The sequence below is a fragment of the Henckelia pumila genome, chromosome 4, assembly GCF_033568475.1.
Source record: "Henckelia pumila isolate YLH828 chromosome 4, ASM3356847v2, whole genome shotgun sequence".
Taxonomy (NCBI): Eukaryota; Viridiplantae; Streptophyta; class Magnoliopsida; order Lamiales; family Gesneriaceae; genus Henckelia; species Henckelia pumila.
In genome coordinates this window covers 145,361,045-145,383,923 of record NC_133123.1, presented here as the reverse complement: position 1 = coordinate 145,383,923, position 22,879 = coordinate 145,361,045, and the positions used below count along the sequence as shown (strand labels likewise).

Sequence of the window (22,879 nt, the reverse complement as noted above, 5' to 3'; positions counted from 1 at the left end):
TTTATTTCTTGCATTTGTTTATTGTTATTGTTTTAGATTGCATTATTGAAGCATTTTATGTGTTTGATAAAATACCTAAATGTTGCATTCAAGGTATTTGATAAAATGCTTTAACCAAACCGTTTTCATTATTTCAACTTGCATCCTTTTAAAATGATTTACAAAATGTTAAAATAGTTTCTACGAAGTATTATTTCGAGTGTATTTCGCTTGGTTTAAAAACCAAACTTGATTTAATTTATCGGTGCTCAATATTTCAAGAACCGAGCTATTGTAGCTCAAAATATTTTAAAAATGTGTATTCACCCTCTCTACACATCGTTTTCGATCCTAACATGCACTAACATCAAATTTTTGACTATGTTAGTTCAATATTTGACGTGATCTTGTCAGTATTTTTTTATTATTAGAAATCAGTATTTATTAGTGTCACGTTACCAATTAGACCAATAATTACCGAGAATTAAAATTTAGCGTACCAAAAACAAACTTTGAAAACTTAGTGGACCAGATCCTAAAATTAAATAAGTTAGTAAACAAAAATTTTTTTTTCTTTATTTAAAAGCTTTATTTAGAAATGAACGTTGATCTTATATTGATAAAGTAAATATAAATCATGTATTATTTTTTCTCTCATAAACCATGATAATCATAAGACAATTGTTGTAACTTGACTTGCTTTGATTCTCAATCATCTTGGTCATACATAATAATATATTCAATTTTTTATACTTATATTTTTTCAATTTATTGAATAAATTTGTTTGTTTGACTTCGATAATCAAATTTAAATATAGATAATAATTTAATATAAAAAATAATCAATATCCTAACAAAAAATATAGAAACAAACTCTGTGTGTGATAGTATATACAAATATATACTAAGAATATTTAATTTAATTATACAAATAATTATTTAATTAATGATATATATATATATATATATATATATATATATATATACATATTTGTTTCATAAGTCAAATTTTTACGATTTCATAAGTATTAATATTAATTGATTATATTAGTCAAGTAGTATACTGTAGTACAAACATCAACATGAAACTTATTTATAATCATACTACCTATATCTCACTTATTTAAACTAATTTTTTTTTTATCTTACTCAATTATATTGTATAGTTTTCATATTAAATATCATTTGTATTACTCTTTTACCAATTTATCCCTATTAAATTCATAAAATGTATAATTATTTTATTTTATTAAAATTTCACTAAATAAGGGAAAAATGAGAAATTTATTTTTCCAAACACTTTATTAATATATATGTGAAAATACATACAAGCCTAAATTAGTAGGACGAAATGAGTATATATTTTTTTACCTTGGACAAAAAATTATTGATGTTATTGATTACATCTGTAGTCCCTAAAATTTCAAAAATATTACACAATTAGTCGTCATCATTTGTTTTATTATATCTCTTCCTAAAAACTGAAATATCAGAAAATTTAGTTAGATGATCAAATCTCAAAAAAATAAATGAATGATTGAATAAAAGATGTGAGTACATTTCCCATATAAGTGAAATAGAACCTCGATTTATGACATGATTTCACTATTCTTAAACACAATGGTGAAATTTAATGGTTTGATTTAATTTTTTTTATATTTTTTAAAATTTTAATAATCAAAATATTACGTTAAAAAGTATAGTAAATTAAAAACGTAACTATGACGATAAAGTTGAAATAATTTCAAAAAAATAATATTTTTTTTAAATTTATAGAGCAAAAGTTAATGTAGCTTTAAATAATTATTTTTTGTTTCCATGAGTGTCACAATATAGATTTAGATCATGAATTAAAAATTAACAATTAACTTACATTGAATAAATAAATGGACACACAAAATGATATGAATTAAATATTAACAATTAATCTAAATTGAATAAATAAATTGAGTAATCTATAAAATGACATGAAAAACCTTAAAAACCCTTGGAAATGACAAAAATATAAATTATTAAATGAAATAATGAGGACAAAACTGTAAATTCATTATCAAAAATATCAAAATATAGATTTAGGACATGAATTAAATATTAACAATTAATTTACTTTGAATAAATAAATGGACACAAAAAATGATATGAATTAAATATTAAAAATTAATCTAATTTGACTAAATAAATTGAGTAATCTACAAAATGCCATGAAAGACCTTAAAAAACCTTGAAAATGACAAAAATATTAATTATTAAATGAAATAATGAGGACAAAATTGTAAATTCATTATCAAAAATGTCAAAATATAGATTTAGGACATGAATTAAATATTAACAATTAATTTACATTGAATAAATAAATGGACACAAAAAATGATATGAATTAAATATTAAGAATTAATCTACCTTAAATAAATAAATTGACTAATGTATAAAATAAATGAAAAACTTTTAAAAACCTTGAAAATAACAAAAATATTAATTATTAAATGAAATAATGAGGACAAAATTGTAAATTCACAATTAAAACAAAATAATTAATGAAAATAATGAGGGTATTGAAGAAAATTCAGAATTCAAACTTGTATATTTAGATAGAAAATAAAATAAAATAAAAAATAAATAATAGATAATAGATAGGTAATAGATAGAATATATAATAGATATATATAATAATAATAATAATAATAATAATAATAATAATAATAATAATAATAATGATAATAATAATTTTTACATATAAATATACCATTTTCACTAATGAATTTCTTCTTGTACCCTTAATTTTGTTCATATTATGTGTTCATGAAACCCCCATCTTATTCTTTGTGTAGTGAACCTGCATGGTATCACCTACTAACTGACAACTAATAGCATGCATTAAACTTAATACAACAAAATAACTTAACAGAGTAAAACATGCGGAAACAAAACCATAATTTACATATCAGCTTAGGAACATAATCCAGGCTTAAATCTGTAGTGATACAACCAAATCGAAACCTTAAACAGTAAACATTATACAACTATATCGAATGCTGCTGTATAATAAAAATCCTCAAGGCTCCTGCTCCCTAGTCCTGCCTTGAACTACCAGCTCCGTCCATCCTGCGACCTGCCCCATGGAATAGGGTGTCCAAGATAACAACTAGGACGTGAGCGCTAACGCCCAGTACATAGACATGAGTAAACATATGTATATAATGCATGCAACATGATGACTGGTACAGGGTCATCCAAAAAATCATGCTCAGAACCGGCGCCACATGAGTGCTGCCACCGCACAGATCAACCTCTGGGTGCAACCACACTCGTCTAGTACACCAAAGTAGACAGACATAAATGCCCCCGTCGTCGCGGTACTCTCAGTGACAGACTATCGAGTATAGAGCTGAGCGGCTCTATAGTCAGGTATAACAAGGTATAGGCTCAGCGTGTATATGCACATGACATATGAGTATAGAAAACGGTAAATCATACATCATGCCATATAATAATTCCAAATAAATGCAACATATAAACATGTATACTCGCTGGAAATCTCAGTCAATGTGTACGTACCTCTAGGCTAGTTTAAGTAAAGTAGGATCCGAGGTTCCAAGCCTATATTCAAAAGTTCACCGTATCACTACATAAATTCTATAAGACTTAACTAAGCTAATAAGTACTCCCAAAACTTAAATAGATTTCCGGACCATACCTTCGTCCGTAGTTAGCCCTTTGGAGTCGCTAGTTCCGGATGACTATAACCACTCCTTGGTTATTCCAGAACCTCTATTATAACCGATAGGGCCCTCAAGTGTATATCTCACACTATATAACTGAAGAAAGAAACTCGGGAATTCGTATTTAGAAATGAATCTGAGAAGCCCTATTTATAGGCAAAATTCCCGGCCAGGATCGGAACTTCCGATTTCAGGATCGGAGCTTCCGATCCAGCTCATTGCATGCATGTGTGACACGTCGGGATCGGAACGTCCGATCTGACGATCGGAGCTTTCGATCTCGCCTCATCAACACTTGTCAAAACTCGTGGCTGAGTCATCGGGTAAAGCTGGCAGCCGGAGATCGGAACTTCTGTTCCAGGATCGGAGCTTCCGATCTGAGTTCGGAGCTTTCGATCCGGCCCAAACTCAAAAGCCCAAATTCTCTTCTGAAGCCCAATTAAACTCCGGAATCGGTTAATTACTAACCCTTAATCATGTTTAACATATTATTATTTTAAAATGGAATCTGGGTTACTACATTCTCCCCACCTTTAGATATTTCGTCCGTGAAATAATATCTAAAGACAAATCAAGATAACAATATGAAACATCAAACCATGTTTTATTACAACAACTGTAATTACAACTACATGGTAATCAAAAATACAAAGCAAACAACTCAGGATATTCCGCTTGCATATGACTCTCAGTTTCCCAAGTTGCTTCTTCAACGCCTCGGCGCTGCCACTGTACCATCACAAGTGGTATAGTCTTGTTCCGAAGAACTTTCTCCTTTCTGTCTAGGATGCGGATTGGTCGTTCAACAAAAGACAGATCTGGCTCTAGCTGAATATCAGTAGACTGAATCACATGAGATTCATCAGCTATGTACTGTCGAAGTAATGACACATGAAAAACATTATGTATACTGGAAAGATTTGGCGGTAAAGCCAAACGATATGCAACATCTCCGATCTTCTCCAGTATTTGGAAAGGCTCAATGAAACGAGGAGACAACTTGCCTTTCACGCCGAATCTCATCACCTTCCTGAAAGGTGATACTCGAAGGAACACATATTCACCAGGCTCAAACTGAAGTGGCCTGCGACGAATATTAGCATAACTGGCATGTCTATCTTGAGCAACTTTGATCCTATGCTTGATCAAATCTACCTTGTCTACAATCTGCTGCACCAATTCAGGACCCTCGACTTGCCGTTCCCCGACTTCATCCCAGAATAACGGAGTACGACACCGTCGATCGTACAATGCCTCGAAAGGTGCCATATTTATACTACGATGATAACTGTTATTGTAGGCAAATTCGATCAAAGGTAACTGATCCTGTCAAGATAAGTCAAAATCCATGACAGAAGAACGTAGCATATCCTCCAATGTTCGAATCGTCCGTTCTGACTGCCCGTCAGTTTCCGGATGATATGCAGTGCTCAAACTCAGAGTGGTACCCAACGCCTGCTGAAAACTACCCCAAAAACATGAGGTAAATCGCGGGTCTCTATCACTAACTATGCTCACTGGAATCCCATGCAATCGCACTATCTCTTGGATGTATAAACATACCATGCGATCATAAGAATACTCCCGGTTATAAGGAATAAAGTGTGCTGATTTCATCAAACGGTCAACAACGACCCAGATAGCATCACACTGATGTGACGTCATAGGCAAGTGGATAACAAAGTCCATAGTCACGTGCTCCAACTTCCATTCGGGAATCTCAAGATTTTGCAATAATCCACCTGGCCGTCGATGTTCAGCCTTGACCTGTTGACAAACCAAACATCTCGAAACAAATTGATACACACTCCTCTTCATCCCTTTCCACCAGAATCTAGTTCGCAAGTCCTTATACATTTTCATGCTTCCAGGATGAACTGATAATCGACTCCTGTGAGCTTGAGAAAGAATATTATTCCCGAGCTCCGCATCATTAGGTACAACCACTCGATTAGATAAGCATAATAAACCATCTGCCTGAAAATGGAATCCAGATGTATTAACTCCATTGGCTAGACGTGCCAAACGCTGAGTCTTAACATCAGATATCTGAATATCTCTGATCCGAGAATACAATGCTGGCTCAGATAGAATAGTATACAAACGAATCTCATTCCTCCCTTTCTTGTGCTTGAGCGTAAAACTCAATGAGCATCACTCTTGAATCATATGAGATACTTCACTAGTCTGAAGTGCAGAAAGTCTCACCTGCCGACTCAAGGCATCAGCAGTAAGATTAACAGAACCTGGATGATATTTGATTTCATAATCATAATCCTTCAGAAGATCCATCCAGCGTCTCTGTCGTATATTCAAATCCGCCTGAGTGAATAAATACTTCAAACTCTTGTGATCTGTGAATATCTCAAATTTCTCGCCATAAAGATAATGCCTCCAAATCTTGAGCGCAAATACAATGGCGGCTAACTCGAGATCATGTACTAGATAATTACTCTCATGCGTCTTCAACTGTCGAGAAGCATAGACAATAACATGTCCATGCTGTGTCAGAACACATCCTAACCCCTGATCAGAGACATTAGTATAAAAAACATAACCTCCTGATCTAGAAGGTAGAGCTAGCACAGGTGCAGTAGTAAGACGTCTACGCAGCTCGTGAAATGACTCCTCACAATCCGAGGACCATATGAAGGCAACATCTTTCCGTGTAAGCTGTGTCAAAGGCCTTGCCAAATGTGCAAAATTCTCGATGAACCGACGGTAATATCCAGCTAGACCCAAGAAACTACGAATCTCAGCAACCGTCGTCGGACGAGACCAGTTCAGCACTGCCTCTATCTTACTAGGATCAACAGATATCCCTTCATTAGAAATCACATGACTGAGAAACACTACTCGATCAAGCCAGAATTCACACTTGCTCAATTTCGCATACATCTGCTTATCTCGTAACGTCTGTAAAATAATCCTTAAATGCTGTGCATGCTCATCCTTGTCATGAGAATAGACAAGAATATCATCAATGAAGACGATGACAAATCTATCCAGATACTCTCGAAATATCTGATTCATCAGATTCATGAAGACTGCCGGTGCATTCGTTAAACCGAATGGCATCACCAAAAATTCATAATGCCCGTATCTGGTCCTGAAAGCAGTCGTAGATATATCTGAGTCTCGTACCCGCATCTGATGGTAACCAGATCTCAGATCTATCTTGGAGTAAATAGAAGTACCCTGTAGTTGATCAAATAGATCATCAATCCGTGGCAAAGGATACTTATTCTTGATGGTGACACGATTCAACTGCCTGTAATCAATACATAATCGCATCGATCCATCCTTCTTCTTGACAAATAAAACAGGTGCTCCCCACGGAGAAACAATCGAACGAATATATCCCTTATCAAGTAGATCCTGTAACTGCTGTTTCAATTCCCTCATCTCTGAAGGTGCCAGACGATAAGGTGCTCGGGATATAGGCGTAGTTCCTGGTACTAGATCAATACCAAATTCAACCTCTCGCACCGGAGGAAAACCAGAAATTTCATCAGGGAATACATCAGGAAACTTGCTGACAACCGGTAACTGATCCATACCCGTACTACTCGTGGACATATCAACTGCATAGATAAGGTAGCCCTCCCCACCTGACTCCAAGACATGACATGCCTTCAGAGCCGAAACAAGTGGCATCGGAGGTCGCGCACCCTCACCATAAAAATACCAGCTATCACCCTCAACCAGATGAAACTGTACCAAACGCTGATAACAATCCACAGTAGCGTGATACAAAGTCAGCATATCTATTCCCAAGATACAGTCAAAATCTGCCATCGCTAATATCATCAAATTAGCTGCTAACACATTACCCTCAAACTCCAGAAGGCAACCCATTACTAGATGCTTAGTTACTATCTCTTGCTCCAACGGAGTAGATACAACTAAATCCATATCTAATGATACATAAAGTAATCTATGTCTCTTAACAAAGCGATTAGAAATAAAGGAATGCGATGCTCCAGTATCAATTAATACAAGTGCAGGAATACCACATAACAGAAAGGTACCTGCCAACATGCGATCGCTTCCCTCTGTAGCCTGCTCCTGAGACAGAGCAAACACCTGCCCTTGAGTCTGGGGACGATAACCAGAAGAACTCTGTGGTGCTGGCTGCTGACGTGGAACAATAGAAGCCTGAGATCCAACCTGTGATCCCGATCCACTAGCAGAACCCATACGCTGAGGACAATCTCTCCGCAGATGTCCCTGCTGACCGCAAATATAACAAGCACCAGTAGCTCTCCGACATGAAGCTGCAGGATGCTTCCCTCCACAGTGACTACAAAACTCTTCCTTTTTCTTCTTCTTCCCAAAACGGAACATACCTCGTGAACCACGAGATCCAGATGAAGTAGTAGGAGTAGAAGAAGACGTAGGTCCAGATTGCACAACAGATTGAGCTCGAGGCTCAAAAGATCCACTAGGCTATGCTGGCATCATCAACTGTGCCCGCCTGTTGCTAGTCTCCACAAGACGGCAACGGTTCACCAAAGTCTCAAAAGATACCGGGTCATCACAGACGACAACCTGAGAGTAGATATCTTGGTTCAAACCTTGTAGAAAGATATCATACTTCGATGCATCACTCTCATTGATATGAGAACTGAAAGGTAGCAGATCAAAAAATCGTTGCTGATATTGATCAATAGTCATTCATCCTTGTCTCAGAGTAAGCAACTCCATAGATCGTGCTTGGCGAACAGCCGGAGAAAAATACAATTTCTGGAACTCCCAACAGAAATCCCCCCAAGTCACCTGTCCTATCTCAGTACGTGCCTGAGCAGCTTTGGCATCCCACCAAAAACGTGCTCGATCCTCTAGAACAAATTCTAGAACTTTCAATTTCTGATCCTCAATACAATCGAAAGCACGAAAAGTACTCTCGAGTTTAGACATCCAGCTTCTAGCTTGTTCAGGATTCTCGCCTCCCACCAAGGGTTTCGGTCCTACTTGAATGAACTTATTGATAGAGTAGCGACGTCTACCCTCATGATGCGATGTTGATCATCATGATGGCGATGATGACGATGATGATGACCACCTCCCTGGCCAACACTACCGTGACTCTCGTCAGCCATATCCTGAAAAGAATTGCACATTAAAATCCCAAATGCGCAAGAATTACTAGACTAAATCCCAAGTACTAATCCCAAAATCTAAGCATGCTCTGATACCAAAAATGTAGTGAACCTGCATGGTATCACCTACTAACTGGCAACTAATAGCATGCATTAAACTTAATACAGCAAAATAACTTAACAGAGTAAAACATGCGGAAACAAAACCATAATTTACATATCAGATTAGGAACATAATCCAGGCTTAAATCTGTAGTGATACAACCAAATCGAAATCTTAAACAGTAAACATTATATAGCTATATCGAATCCTACTGTATAATAAAAATCCTCAAGGCTCCTGCTCCCTAGTCCTGCCTTAAACTACCAGCTCCGTCCATCCTGCGACCTGCCCCATGGAATAGGGTGTCCAAGATAACAACTAGGACGTGAGCGCTAACGTCCAGTACATAGACATGAGTAAACATATGTATATAATGCATGCAACATGATGACTGGTACAAGGTCATCCAAAAAATCATGCTCAGAATCGGCGCCACATGAGTGCTGCCACCGCACGGATCAACCTCTGGGTGCAACCACACTCGTCTAGTACACCAGAGTAGACAGACATAAATGCCCCCGCCGTCGCGGTACTCTCAGTGACAGACTATCGAGTATAGAGCTGAGCGGCTCTATAGTCAGGTATAACAAGGTATAGGCTCAACGTATATATGCACATGACATATGAGTATAGAAAACGGTAAATCATACATCATGCCATATAATAATGCCAAATAAATGCAACATATAAACATGTATACTCGCTGGCAATCTCAGTCAATGTGTACGTACCTTTAGGCTAGTTTAAGTAAAGTAGGATCCTAGGTTCCAAGCCTATATTCAAAAGTTCACCGTATCACTACATAAATTCTATAAGCCTTAACTAAGCTAATAAGTACTCCCAAAACTTAAATAGATTCCCGGACCATACCTTCATCCGTAGTTAGCCCTTTGGAGTCGCTAGTTCCGGATGACTATAACCACACCTTGGTTATTCCAGAACCTCTATTATAACCTATGGGGCCCTCAAGTGTATATCTCACACTATATAACTGAAGAAAGAAACTCGGGAATTCGTATTTAGAAATGAATCTGAGAAGCCCTATTTATAGGCAAAATTCTCGGCCAGGATCGGAACTTCCGATTTCAGGATCGGAGCTTCCGATCCAGCTCATTGCATGCATGTGTGACACGTCGGGATCGGAACGTCCGATCTGACGATCGGAGCTTCCGATCTCGCCTCCGATCAACACTTGTCAAAACTCGTGGCTGAGTCATCGGGTAAAGCTGGCAGCCGGAGATCGGAACTTTCGTTTCAGGATCGGAGCTCCGATCTCTGTGCTTCCGATGAGGTTCCGAAGTGGCTGGGATCGGAGCTTCCGATTCGGCCCAAACTCAAAAGGCCAAATTCTCTTCTAAAGCCCAATTAAACTCCGGAATCGGTTAATTACTAACCTTAATCATGTTTAACATATTATTATCTTAAAATAAAATTTGAGTTACTACACTTTGTTAATCTACAATTAATTTAAATATTATCTAAATTTATTACTAATGTTTTAAATGGTTACCCACGTACAACGCACGTATTCGTTGCACATGCATTCTCCTAGTATATATATATTGCTCAATAAATTCAAAATGAAAATTAAAAGTAATTTGTTTTCTTCAGAAATGGGCTGGTCATTGTGATTTCTGAGTAGCCAAAATTCATGGGAAACAATTATTTTTAATTTTCATTTTGAATTCATTGAGCAAATGGTGGGTGACCAGTGACAGTGTGACACCAGTCTAAATTTTATGAGCTTTTATGTACGAATCAATTCAATTCTTTTGGGCCGCCAAACCCCCCCGACACCAACAAAAGAAATGCAAACTACTAAGCATTCGGCGAATACCAATAATAATAATAATAAAAAAAGGTGGGGGACATGAATAGGAAATCATGCTCATGTTTTTAAGCAACCTCTCAAAATTTTCTACCCAAACCAACCAACCAACCAACCAACCAACCAAAAGCTCCCAATCTTTTTGCCGGAGAATGAATATAACAATGAAGTGTGCGGCTTACAAATCATAAAGGTACTTTACTCACCAAATAAATTTAAGTTTCTTGTATCTTTAAACTTACCTCAGACACTCGCATTTTTTAGAGTTAAGGGAGCATTCTTAATGTTTTACAAGGATATACTGAATCTTGAATCTTGAACTCAGAAGAAAGCATGGGACGAGGATGATTGAAGCTGGAGAAGCAGGGCACATGCCATGCCTGATTGTTGCTCGACCGAAAACTTGGCATGTGCTCTGGCTCTCCATCTTTGTCCCTCTCCTGATGAATGTCAACATACACCATTGCCCGATGAAATAAAGTCATGCATGTAAGTTGTTTAGTAGCTTTCATCTACAATATCTAAATTTGTCTGCTACTTTGTCTCCATGAATAGTTCATTCACATGAGTAACTCCAATGGAAATTCCCCACTTGAACAAGAATGTCAAAGCAAGCACAAAAGACGTTGATTCCTGAAATATAATTTCCTTTGAGTAAATAATTCACATGCTCATCAAGTGGTTGGTTGCTTACACAAGGACAAGTAAGGTGATTTGAAAGTTTCAAACACAAACCAGAATAAATTATTCATAGCTTATAACTTATCATCAAACGAACATTCTCGACTGTAATTGTGAACTTATCAACCACAGGATTTACTTACTACTTTCCAGAGCTAGAGCTGCAGAATCAACATGAACCAGCAAACAGTCATAAACTTTTTGCTTCAATCTATCAACAGTCTCCAGCAATTCGTTTTGATCCGAGCTTAAGTCACTTCTTAGCTTATCCAACCATTCGTTTGCTTGTTTTAGCTGTGACAGTGTCAAAGCAATATGATCGTTTTGTTCCATAAGAAGTGCAGCATTTTCTTTTCCTTTTTTTTCTCTGCGACTCCCTTGGAAGCCAATTTCAAGCGCATTTTCCAAGAAATCTAGAAACCACGATTTTGCTTCATTAGAAAGAATCTTTTTGAATTCCACAATTTCTTTTGGGCCATAACCCTTTGACCATTCTAGTTTATCAGCATCGGTAAGTTCTAAGGAAGGTTTTGGAGTTTTATTCATGCTTCTGCGGTGTAAAGAACCTGCCTTTTTTCTGGGATTGTCCTTTTCTTGCATCTTTGAGTTTATTTGAAATATCCCCCAATTATCTATTGTTGGAATTGTTACATCTGAATTTTCAATAAGTTGGTTGAGTACAAAGAACTTGGAGAGATAGAGATGAGGGTTGTCAGGAGAGGCACATGTATATAGATCGGCAAACATACTGAAATGAGACGACAAATAACAGCATATAAGAAATATGGACTTGGCAAAAAATAGAATTCAAATACATAGAGCCCCAGCATGTCAAATTTTTATCCACGAACCTGAGGCACTTGACGAGATTTGCTGCCGTGGTTGCTTCCTTTTGTGCTTCCGCTGCTACCAGAGAAGCTAAGTTTCCCCTCTTTAGCATTCCCTTATGCAAAAAAAAAAAAGAAAAAGAAAAAAGAAAAGAAGATCAATGAGAGGTATAAACCAAAAAGCATATTTCTGTTCTTGATGACAAACACTGCATACGGGATACTTCTCACCTCAGGGCGATTAAGATAATAAATATACCTTTCCCGGCTTAAGAAGAACAGCTGGCAGATCAGACCATGATACTACCTCAGAAGATTGCTTTTTGTTACTGCTATTCGGCAAACTGTTCAGATGCATGTTTTCCTGTTTGATACTGCATTTAACAGCTTGGGATTTTACTGGTGTCGACTCCACCTTGCTGGCAAATGGATCTGTTTCTAATCTCTGGGCCAACACATCAGGACTAGTGCGAGAAGGGCTTGATGTCCGTTTCTGCAACAGAACAATAAAATTCATCCCAAACAAGGAAAGCTTTCAGCAAGGGACTTATAGATTCAAGAACTTGGTAAGGAAGATCGTCTGTTATCAAAATCATACCTGACCTTTAAGCTCGTGTTGCTTCCCTTTGAAAGTGCCAACCTTTTTGCCTGCAGCTACACCATTCTCGTTCTCATTGGTTTTCACTGCACAGCTTTGATCTTCTGATTTTTGCTTTAAGATGCCCTGCATGTACCTAGATGCAACAGCCCCTTTCTCCTCTTTGATCACTATTTTCTTCTTTTCGTTTGATTCCACCAAATCACCCAACTTCACATTAGTCTCACATTCTTGATCATCTTGAATGGGTGACTCCATCAATTGCATCAAATCCTTTGGATTTCCCACAAATGGATGTCTCCCTGGAACTGGTCTAACACCAACTAAGGTTGGAACCGGTGTGCCAGCCTCCATTTTCTCGACATAGAAGAATTGCCCAAGTTGTAACTTGTTGTTTAAGATGAGATCAGTGTCGTCCTTAGATAAGGAGACATAAGTTGAATGGGAAGAGTCCGAGACCTTAATGAAAAACCCATGGTCCGGCCACAATTCTGATCCAGTTAAAGCAGGAACTATGCTGATTACTTGTAAAAGAATTGACCTGTACTCACCGCGAACTTTTAAGTTGGAGTTAATACTTTGAAGGAGTTTAACTAATACTCCAGGCACGAGGGATGCCATTTCTGCCCTGTTTCAAAAACTTAAGATTTTATTCACTGAATGCCGGGTCGGTTAACTGCAAAACTGTTTCAGATCACTACTAATATCTCAATTCAGCGTTTGAAAATCATCACTAACTGCGAATGCCAAAAGAAAATTAAATGCAAGAGAAATAACCTATCTGACTACAACGCCACTCTATCATATCACAAGAACGACAAGACATAGCTAAGATGACACCCTATAACACTTCAATAGCACAGATGGGGTACGGCTGATGCCAAAATTTCAAATGTTGGTTGGGGTTAAAGCTTCTCTATTTCGATAACAAGTACATACTACCAAGAAAAAAAGAAAGGATCTTCAAATTGCAGCCTGATACCTGCCGTAAATTGTAATTTCATAATCATAGAACAAACCAGAATTAAAATTCTTCATTCATTTCTTTTACCTAAGAAACCAAGATTCATACCCGACACTATAAAGGGATAAGACTAAAGTTAAACGTATTTCTCTGTTTGCACAATTTGTAGAAGGCTCCAACTTTAACCACATAGAATCTTGATAAATTAATGATTCACACCTGCAATAGAATGGCATGCAAAAGACCAAATCCAAAAAAGCTTGTGAGACACAGAACCTTGGTTTCACGTTAAAAGAGAGAAATGGAAAAAGCAAATAACCTGAATTCTGAAATCCAATGGGATCGGCAACAGTGGTGGAAGCCACGAAAAATCACTTGTATGTGCAATAGTTACATGGTAAGCACGTAACCATCCAACTTCCTCTTGACTTTAATTTGAAGTTAAGACTGTCTTTTTTTGAAATGACATTAATGGGCTCGCCAATGGAAGTAGTCTTGGCTTGTGAATGTGGGTAATATGGGAATTCCCTGCACTGGTTGACATTTCCTTTTCGAGGAAGAAGGGTAAGCACTATTTGAGAAGGTGAGGATATTAAAATGTCCTAATCTGTTAGAATTTGTTCAATTGGAAAAGGGTTGTCTTTGTCTTGCTCAAACCAACTCATCATTTCCACAGCATTTTTCTTTGATAATATATTTTACTATCATTTCCACAGCATTTTTCTTTGATAATATATTTTACTTCGTGCTTGATGATTGGTAACTACTAACTCATATGTAATTGCCGTTTCATATTAATTTCATTTGGAAATCAATTTTTAAATTACCTTTATTGAGAAATATTAGAGGAATTTAATTCTGAAAATAGTTGAAAGCTGGGCACTTTCCCAAGTGTCCAATACAGTACTAAAATTTGTGACTAAAGTTTTATTTGACCAAGCTACATGTTAAAAGAAAATGTATCAATCTGGTAAATGGTTAAAAAATGGTGACATGCACAGTTTTTTAGGCCAAATGGAATGGGAGATTGCAAATTATGTACTAGAAGAGCTCAAGCAAAGGCCATTGCTTCTGTCTCTGCTCTAACTAAACTAGCATAGATCCCATCAAGATGTGCAGACATAAGAGTGTCATGGCTTCCATATTCTACCACCGCACCTTCCCTCATAACGGCAATGAAATCAGCTTCTCTTATAGTCGACAGACGGTGAGCCACCACGACAGTGGTGGCTCTTCTGGATGCCTTCTTGAGTGCTTTTTGAACGTGTTTTTCAGATTCCAAATCTAGTGCACTGCTTGCTTCATCTAGTAGTAGAATCTTAGATTTCTTGAGTATAGCTCTAGCTATAGCTATCCTTTGCTTTTGTCCACCTGATAACTGCACGCCACTCTGACCAACCTGGTTTTTTTTTTTTTTTTAAAAAGAGGAAAGCTGATGAGGGACGACGAAAGATGGTTAAAATATAAAACTATTAGCAAGCAACGCAGACCCCAACAAAAAAATACTGAGGTGTGGGCCGGTGGGAGCTTGAACATGCAAGAAATTTGAGCTATGTTACCTCTGTTTCGTAGCCTTGAGGGAGGCTACAAATGAACTCGTGAATATAAGCTTCTCTTGCAGCAGCTTCAATTTCAGCCCATGTGGCACTGGGATTGCCAAATGCAATGTTCTCTCTAATGCTACCTGAAAAGAGTGATGGTTCTTGACCCACTAATGCTATCTGTCTTCTCAACCACTTCAAATCGAGCTCCCTCAAATCAACTTCCCCCATCACTACTTTTCCCCTTACTGGATCATAAAACCGTTGTATCATCCATACAACTGTCGACTTTCCTGATCCACTTCCTCCCACCAATGCCACCATTGTGCCACCTCTTATCTTAAGGCTGAAATGCCTTAAAACAATCACACCTGGCCTAGATGGATAGGCAAATGTCACTTTCTTGAACTCAATATCAAATGGTTTTGATCTTTCGATCTTCTTTCCTCTCCTCTTATCACTGACTATTTCAGGGTTTCGGTTAAGAATATCAAACACGGCAGGTATTGCAGTTACCGCAGCTGAAGTATCTGGGGCCAGGCCAGCCAATTGTCCAACAGAAAATGAACTTAGAACAAGTATCAAGAAAATCTTGTATACCACACCAAAGTTTGTAATATCTTGCTTTACAAGATAAGCTCCATAATATAGAGTTAGGGTGTAAGCTCCATACATGGCCCCTTGAGTAAGGCCAAGAACCAAACCTAGCATTTGTGACTTTTCAACCGACATCTTCTTAGGCTTGGATAAAGCTTCATCAAAGGATTGAACTATTTGTTCCTGTGTTCCAAAAGTGGTCACCGTTCTAATATTTGACACAGCTCCTGATGCAATTGTGCTGGCCTTGGCATAAGCATTGTTGTCTAAGTTTGGCCCAATATTGATGATTAAGGTCAAATAACTAGCCCCGAGAGTCAACGGTGTGAGAGCAGCAGCCAACAGAGTTAACCTCCATTGAAGATAAAATGATATGCCTAGTCCAACACCTGCTGCACTTAGTCCCATTAACAGGACAGATATACGATCACCAAGAACAGCTCGAAAACTAATACAGTCAATCGAAAGTCTTGACACGAGAATCCCAGTTGAATTTTCACTGAAATCAAACCACCCAGGCTCTTGTCTTAGTATAGCCTTGAACAGCGAATTTCTGACTCTTTTTGTGAGCTTTGTTCCAGCCCAACCGCAAAAGCCTTGTTGGCCTGTCATGGTTAGTATACATCCTAATCCCAGACCAACTAACACCAAGCAAAGGTAACCAACTTCTCTTTTCAATTCATGAATATTTTTCAGAAAGTAAACTTTTAGAGCTTGCCCAAGAATCAGTGGAAAGATGGAAAGAATTGCCCCTGCGAGCATACCTAAAAGAAAACCCATAATCAGCATAACACCCTCAGGCTTCTGCAAATTACAGACATCCAAAAGTCGGTAATTTCTCAATTTTTGTTGGTCTTTTCCTTTCTCATCTGCTTGTTTATCGTCTTGCATAGATGCCATGTACTTGGATTTTGATATTTCATTCACTTCCTTGATTCTGGATGCATCAACCTCGGTTTTCCCAGTCGAGAAATCTGCATTATTTTGCTGGAAATTTTGATTTACAACCGGAAGTGAGATTCCTTGTGAAGCAAGATTTACAAGATCAAAATAGGCACCAGATTTTTCCATGAGCTGATTATGATTACCGATCTCAATCACGTAACCATGGTCAAGTACAACTATAGTGTGGGCATTTTTGACCGTAGCCAGCCTATGAGCAATGATAACTGTGGTTCTGCCCGTAGATATCTTATCAATGGCCTTTTGAACCACAACTTCAGACTCGGGATCTAAGGCACTTGTGGCCTCATCAAGAAGAAGGATTTTAGGATCTTTGATCACAGCTCGAGCAAGGGCTATACGCTGTTTCTGACCCCCTGAAAGTTGCGTTCCTCTATCCCCAACCTGCCAACACAAGTTATAATGAATTTTCCAGCACATTCATGAGAATAAGAGCGAGCGTATATATTTAAACTCTGTTAACCTCGGTGTCATATCCTTGGGGAAGACCAGTTATGAAATTGTGGGCATTGGCTGCCATGCAGGCTGTGATAACCTCTTTCTTGGTTGCATTCTCCTTCCCCATCATCACATTTTCAAATATGGTGGTTGCAAATAGAACTGGCTCTTGGCCAACCATACCTATCTGATTTCTAAGCCATTTCACTTGCAATGTCCTTAAATCATAACCATCCAATGTTATGAAGCCTGGCGAGTTGATACTATAAATCAAGATTTGTATGGATATTGCACTTAGAAGAAGAAGCTGAAGTATGATTGATTTTACCTTGGTTTGGATCGTAGAACCTTTCAATAAGAGCGAAAACTGTAGACTTTCCACCTCCACTGGCACCCACCAATGCTAATGTCTTTGCAGATGGAATCACCAAATTGAGAGATTGAAGAATCTGGAGACTTGGGCGTGACGGGTAAGCAAAAGAAACGTCTCTAAATTCAATTTTCCCACGCATATTATTTGTTGGTGTCCTCCCCTCGGGACTATAAGCATCGATTGCTGGAATATTGTCAATCACTTGAAACAACCTGCCAGCTGCTACAGTTCCTTGTGAAAATTGTGCAAAATACGACAATGCCAGAGCGAAACCCCTGTACAAGAAACAGAAAATTGATGTAAATGAGTATTGAATTTTTAAGAAATGTAGAGGCCGGGGAAAAGTTTTTTACCTGCCACCAACATTGACACCGAAAAAACATGCAATGGCAGCACCACCAGAGAGCTGGCCTTTGGAAGCTAAAATTGATCCATACCAGAAAGCCAATGCCCACGTTGCATAAGTAACCAGGTATATAACACCCACTCCTACACCCTTGGCAAAACCAAGCTTTGCCCCTAGTGGCATTGCCCTCTGAAGATAATTAGCATATTTTTCGGTTAAAGTGTCCTCTGCTACGAAAGAAATCACAGTTCTGATACAACTTATAGCTTGTTCAGCAATGCTACCAGCTCTTCTGTAGGAGGCCTTTTTAAAAATAGAAAGCATGCAACGAGTTCAGTAGTAGATCGATCCAAGGGAAAAAAAATACTTGAGAGCTTTTTACCTGTTCTTTAATTGTTAGGCCACCGTATATTGCCTTGTACGCGATGCCACAAAGCATCATTAATGGTGTTACAGCAAAAACAACCAGGGAAACCTTCCATGATTTCAAGAAACCGACTATATAACCACAGATGAAGGTAAATATGTGGTGAACAAAATGTCCCATCTGCATTACAAAATGGGATTTGATATATATTCATAATACTACTGTGAACTTGAAAAGAAATAATTTCCAACCTTCTCCGACATCACTTCTTGGATTTGTGCAACATCGCTTGAGATTCCATGCATGATATCACTAGTACTGATCTCCGTGTCAAAATATCCTATTTCCTGTCGTAAGACTGCTCTTAAATACTCTGTCCTAATCTTATGAGCTGATCTTTCACCCACCATTCTCCAGCAAGTGATCTCTGCAAATATAATAATTTAAGGAGTTAACTTTCGCCATTAGAAAGAAGATAAGAAAATGATGCATGCATCTTGTTACCTAAATAAGCTCCCACCAAAACCATTGCCGCCAATCCAGTCATGAACAAACATACCTGAAAGTAATTGAAATATTGCAGTATATCATATATCAATGTACTATAAGAGACTGATCGAGTTGGAGTAATACTCATAAAAAGTTGTTGCAAGTACTTTTTACCTTGTCCACTTCTTTCATCATCTGATGATTGGAAATAGTGTCTTGTCCGGTTGCAAGATTGTTGACAAAACGACCAAAAAGAAAAGAATACCAAGGAAGAGACCCTCCGTTGATAAAAGCTCCCACGCATCCGAAGAATATGAGAAGTAAATCAAACTTGGTAGTATACCTGAACAAGATAAATAGTCCAACTGATTTTGGTATCACTGCAGTGCCTTCTTCTTCCCCATCATCCTCTTCTTCATGAAATGATGATCCACTGTCAACCTTGTAATTTTGATTGTCTGGTGGCCTTGCAAAGTGGGTATTATTATTGTAAGGACTAGTATCAGCTATTTTCAAATTTTCTTCAGCAGTACTGTGATCATGATTCTTGGCATTTTCATCATGTGATACAGAAAACCATCTTGGATGTTGGTTTTGGTTGAGGTGACGATAAGCCTCTATCACGCGAACTTGACGATCCATGTTGCCATAATCGGTGGTGCTCATGTAATCTTCATCAGCCAAAGGACCAGCTGGAATCTCTTCTGGCAAGGTAGTAGTGCTTGTAGCATGCCTGCTGTTGTATTGGGCGGAAGAATTAGTATGACTCTGAAGCTCAAGGCTTAATGGATCGATATTAGACGATGAATAAAAATTGTGATGATATAATTTATTTGGGAGAGTATGCGACAGGTAATAATCGTTGGCTGATGTGGTGAAAAAATGGCTACGAGCAGTAGTACTGGCGCTCCATGGACTGAATACCGCCGCCCCAAGATTGCTGCTATTTTCCAGCCAACCTGCAGTTGGTTCAAACTGCCATGAAAGCTCCTGATCTTGCCATGTGGCCGTGCGAGTTTGGTTCCTCCTCCTCCTCATCCTCCTACTCCTACTCCTACTATGTGTGAAAAATTAGATGGGAGCTTGAAAATTTGTTACCAAAGAATGATCATCGGCCATTGGACAGTACTGTGGAAGAAATTTTAAGTATGGAATGGAATAATAATTACCTAGCTATAAGGTGTGCTCATACATGATGATATTCCAATAAAGGCACTTGGAGCAATCGCCCACTTTGGAATCGGAAATTAAACAGCAAGCAACAGTACTGCTAGCTCCATCGAGATCATTTGCTAGCTAGCTAGCTAGCTATTAATTAGTTGTAAACAAAATGTCAAGTTAACTTTGATAATTTGAATTCAAACTTAAGTATTAAAACGAAAGAAACAACTGGACATTCATTAATTGTCTCTGTAGGTTGGCCGGCATTGAGTAAGGACAAGTAAGTTGGTGGGGATGAACGCCGGCACATATATAGGAAAGGCCAATTTTCATTGTTAGAAACTAAAAGTCTTATGAGATAGATATATATAATATAAATTTAAATTTATTCACATTTAATAAAATTAGCAATCATTAAAATTTAAAATAATCTATTTGTTTTATTTTTTTTAATGTATTAAGTTTCTAATAATTGTTAAATTAGCTCTTATGTTTGAGTTTTTAAATAAATAAAAATATATATATATATAGCAAATTGTTGATAAATCCCCAAACTTGACTTTGCCCTAGCTCCCTACCCATAAGATTCTTTGCAATAGCTTCCTAGGACCACCAAACTTGAATATTTAATTGTTTAATTCTTGTACTGAATTTATGCTTTTTATGCTTAAAATCTAAAGATTTTATGCTAAAATCTGAAGATTTTGTGCTTAATCATGGTACAAAGAATTATCCGCAAAAATGGTATCAGAGCTTTAGGTTAATTATTCAGACATAATATTATTTGTCAATTCATGTTTTTCTTTGTTGAGGAGAAGATTTTTACAAAAGATGACTTCAAACGAAGGTTTGAATCAAGAGAATTTTATTCATATGAAATCCTATAAACAAGTTAATCTATTCACAATAGATTACTTATAATAGGTTGTGATTAATGCTCTTAATTTTGAAGAGATAAAGAAAAAATGGTTTCTAATTTTCAATTTTTAGAGATTATCCAAGATTCCTCTAAACTCTCCGGAGATCTTAGAGAAATTCAAAAGACGGCACAATATTACAGCAATAAGATGTATGAAATACCTCGGCAAATTGAAGAAATCCTTAAAAAACAAGAAGAAATTCTTGGAACTCTAAATGATCTTCAAAATAAAATCATAAATTTAGAACACACTTCGGGTTCTAGAAAAGGAAATTGAAACGACTCGATCCTACTACTACTAATTTTTTTTTATTTTACAAATAAATAACTAAATATTTAATATAAAATATATTTAAAAACTATGCATCCATAAATGAATAAATAAATAACTAATACTTAATATAATATATATATATATTTGAAACGTGTAAATATATATATTAAATAATTATTTTCTAAAATAATTATAAACATAAACAATTTCCCATAAAAATATTCCAACTAAAAAAAAAAAAAATCATAATAAGAATTTGTTTGCAAATAAAATAAGTATAACCCATGCAATAAAATCATCATCAACCTCTCAATAAAAATTCTCATATAAAATCCATAAACCCATAATTAAATCATAAAATATGTGCGGAAAACATAATAATATTCAATTCACTGAAAACATGACTAGAGCGATGGTCACGGGCTAGCCGGCCGCCGGGAGCTCATACGTCTTTACCACCAGTCGGAGCAACATTCTCTAGATCTATTTCTTGCTCACCTGCACCATTTAAGTCTAGTGAGCCTAGAGCCTCAGCACGTTCTATCTCATAGTAACAACATGAATAAAAATGATGCACCACATAATACATGCAAGATACATAATAAATAATATATATATATCCATGCATGTCCTTATAATACATGTATCATAATCATCATGTAACATAATATACATAATCATACGTAATCATCATGCATCATAATAAGGGCCTATCATCATTTAAAAATCTGAAGGTTATATCCATGCTGTGTGACGTGTCATGTCGATTGATCAAATCTAAAACCAATGTACGTGGCGGTGGGATCTCCACCTCTTGGCCCTTTCATCAGGCAAACATAATCATAATCGTATGGAAAGGCAATCGGGCCCCAGTATCCCGACCCACAGTCCCGTGTCATATGGAAAGGTCTTTGGGCCTAGACATCCCATCTCCAATCCCGTAGGTTGTCACACACTCACTTCAACTCCCTTAAAATATTTTTCATTGCCCAGCATGACACATATACATATAGTATCATGCACATACATAAAATTTTTCATGATCTTATTTTCATAAAATATTGCCCGTAAATATATATTTAATTATTTAATAATAAATGTAAAAACAATACTTTTTCTTACTTAAAATATTCATGCAATAATTAAATATATATTTACGGACCATGTATAATTTTCATGGATTGGTTCAGGCTGCTGACTCCTTAGACTTAAGCCCATTAACTTGTAGACTGACCCAAAAATTCAAAGACTGACCCAAAATTCCCATGGGCTCCCAAGCCCAAAAAAATCATTGGGCTAACTTAAATAAATTATTTAAGGCCCAAATAAAATTATTTGGAGGCCCAAATAATTTTCTAAACATTAAATTGGCTCAAAAACCATTTAAACTCTTAATTACTTAAAAATTAAAAATACCCGAGCCCGCCCCACCTAACCCGGACCCAGACTCTACTGACCCGACCCACTACCTACCAGACCCGACCTGGACCGCCCCAGCCCGGCCTAGCCCGAAAATAAGCAGCCCAGCCCGAAACTCCTCCCCCTACCCCTTTCTCGGCCAGTAGCTTGAGCAGTTTCACGAGATTCGTTCGTGCCGCCTGCTCCGGCAA

At 37.1% G+C, this 22,879-nt stretch overlaps 2 protein-coding genes across 6 annotated transcripts; both read right to left on the bottom strand.

Annotated features, from left to right (window-relative positions):
- Window positions 1–10,890: 10,890 nt before the first annotated feature.
- Window positions 10,891–14,230, bottom strand: LOC140864544 (uncharacterized). Of its 4 annotated transcripts, none has more exons than XM_073268792.1 (7): window positions 14,121–14,230; window positions 13,889–14,020; window positions 12,838–13,465; window positions 12,499–12,732; window positions 12,264–12,355; window positions 11,556–12,160; window positions 10,891–11,364 (listed from the first exon to the last, which is right to left on the bottom strand). In XM_073268792.1, exons 2-7 carry the CDS (start codon window positions 13,990–13,992, stop codon window positions 11,288–11,290), a joined length of 1,740 nt encoding a protein of 579 aa, XP_073124893.1. In that variant the 5' UTR covers window positions 13,993–14,020; window positions 14,121–14,230; the 3' UTR covers window positions 10,891–11,287. The 4 variants fall into 4 exon arrangements, with proteins under 4 accessions (XP_073124893.1, XP_073124894.1, XP_073124896.1 ...); XM_073268793.1 differs by having other exon boundaries at window positions 13,910–14,020; XM_073268795.1 differs by lacking the exon at window positions 13,889–14,020 and having other exon boundaries at window positions 14,121–14,190.
- Window positions 14,231–14,756: 526 nt separating this feature from the next.
- On the bottom strand, window positions 14,757–20,193 carry LOC140865715 (ABC transporter B family member 19-like). 2 transcript variants are annotated; one of them, XM_073270442.1, is made up of 10 exons: window positions 20,085–20,193; window positions 19,090–19,969; window positions 18,931–18,985; window positions 18,678–18,853; window positions 18,442–18,606; window positions 18,067–18,362; window positions 17,669–17,988; window positions 17,366–17,589; window positions 15,361–17,286; window positions 14,757–15,200 (listed from the first exon to the last, which is right to left on the bottom strand). In XM_073270442.1, exons 2-10 carry the CDS (start codon window positions 19,951–19,953, stop codon window positions 14,853–14,855), a joined length of 4,374 nt encoding a protein of 1,457 aa, XP_073126543.1. In that variant the 5' UTR covers window positions 19,954–19,969; window positions 20,085–20,193; the 3' UTR covers window positions 14,757–14,852. The 2 variants fall into 2 exon arrangements, with proteins under 2 accessions (XP_073126543.1, XP_073126542.1); XM_073270441.1 differs by lacking the exon at window positions 20,085–20,193 and having other exon boundaries at window positions 19,090–20,068.
- Between the last annotated feature and the right edge of the window lie 2,686 nt (window positions 20,194–22,879).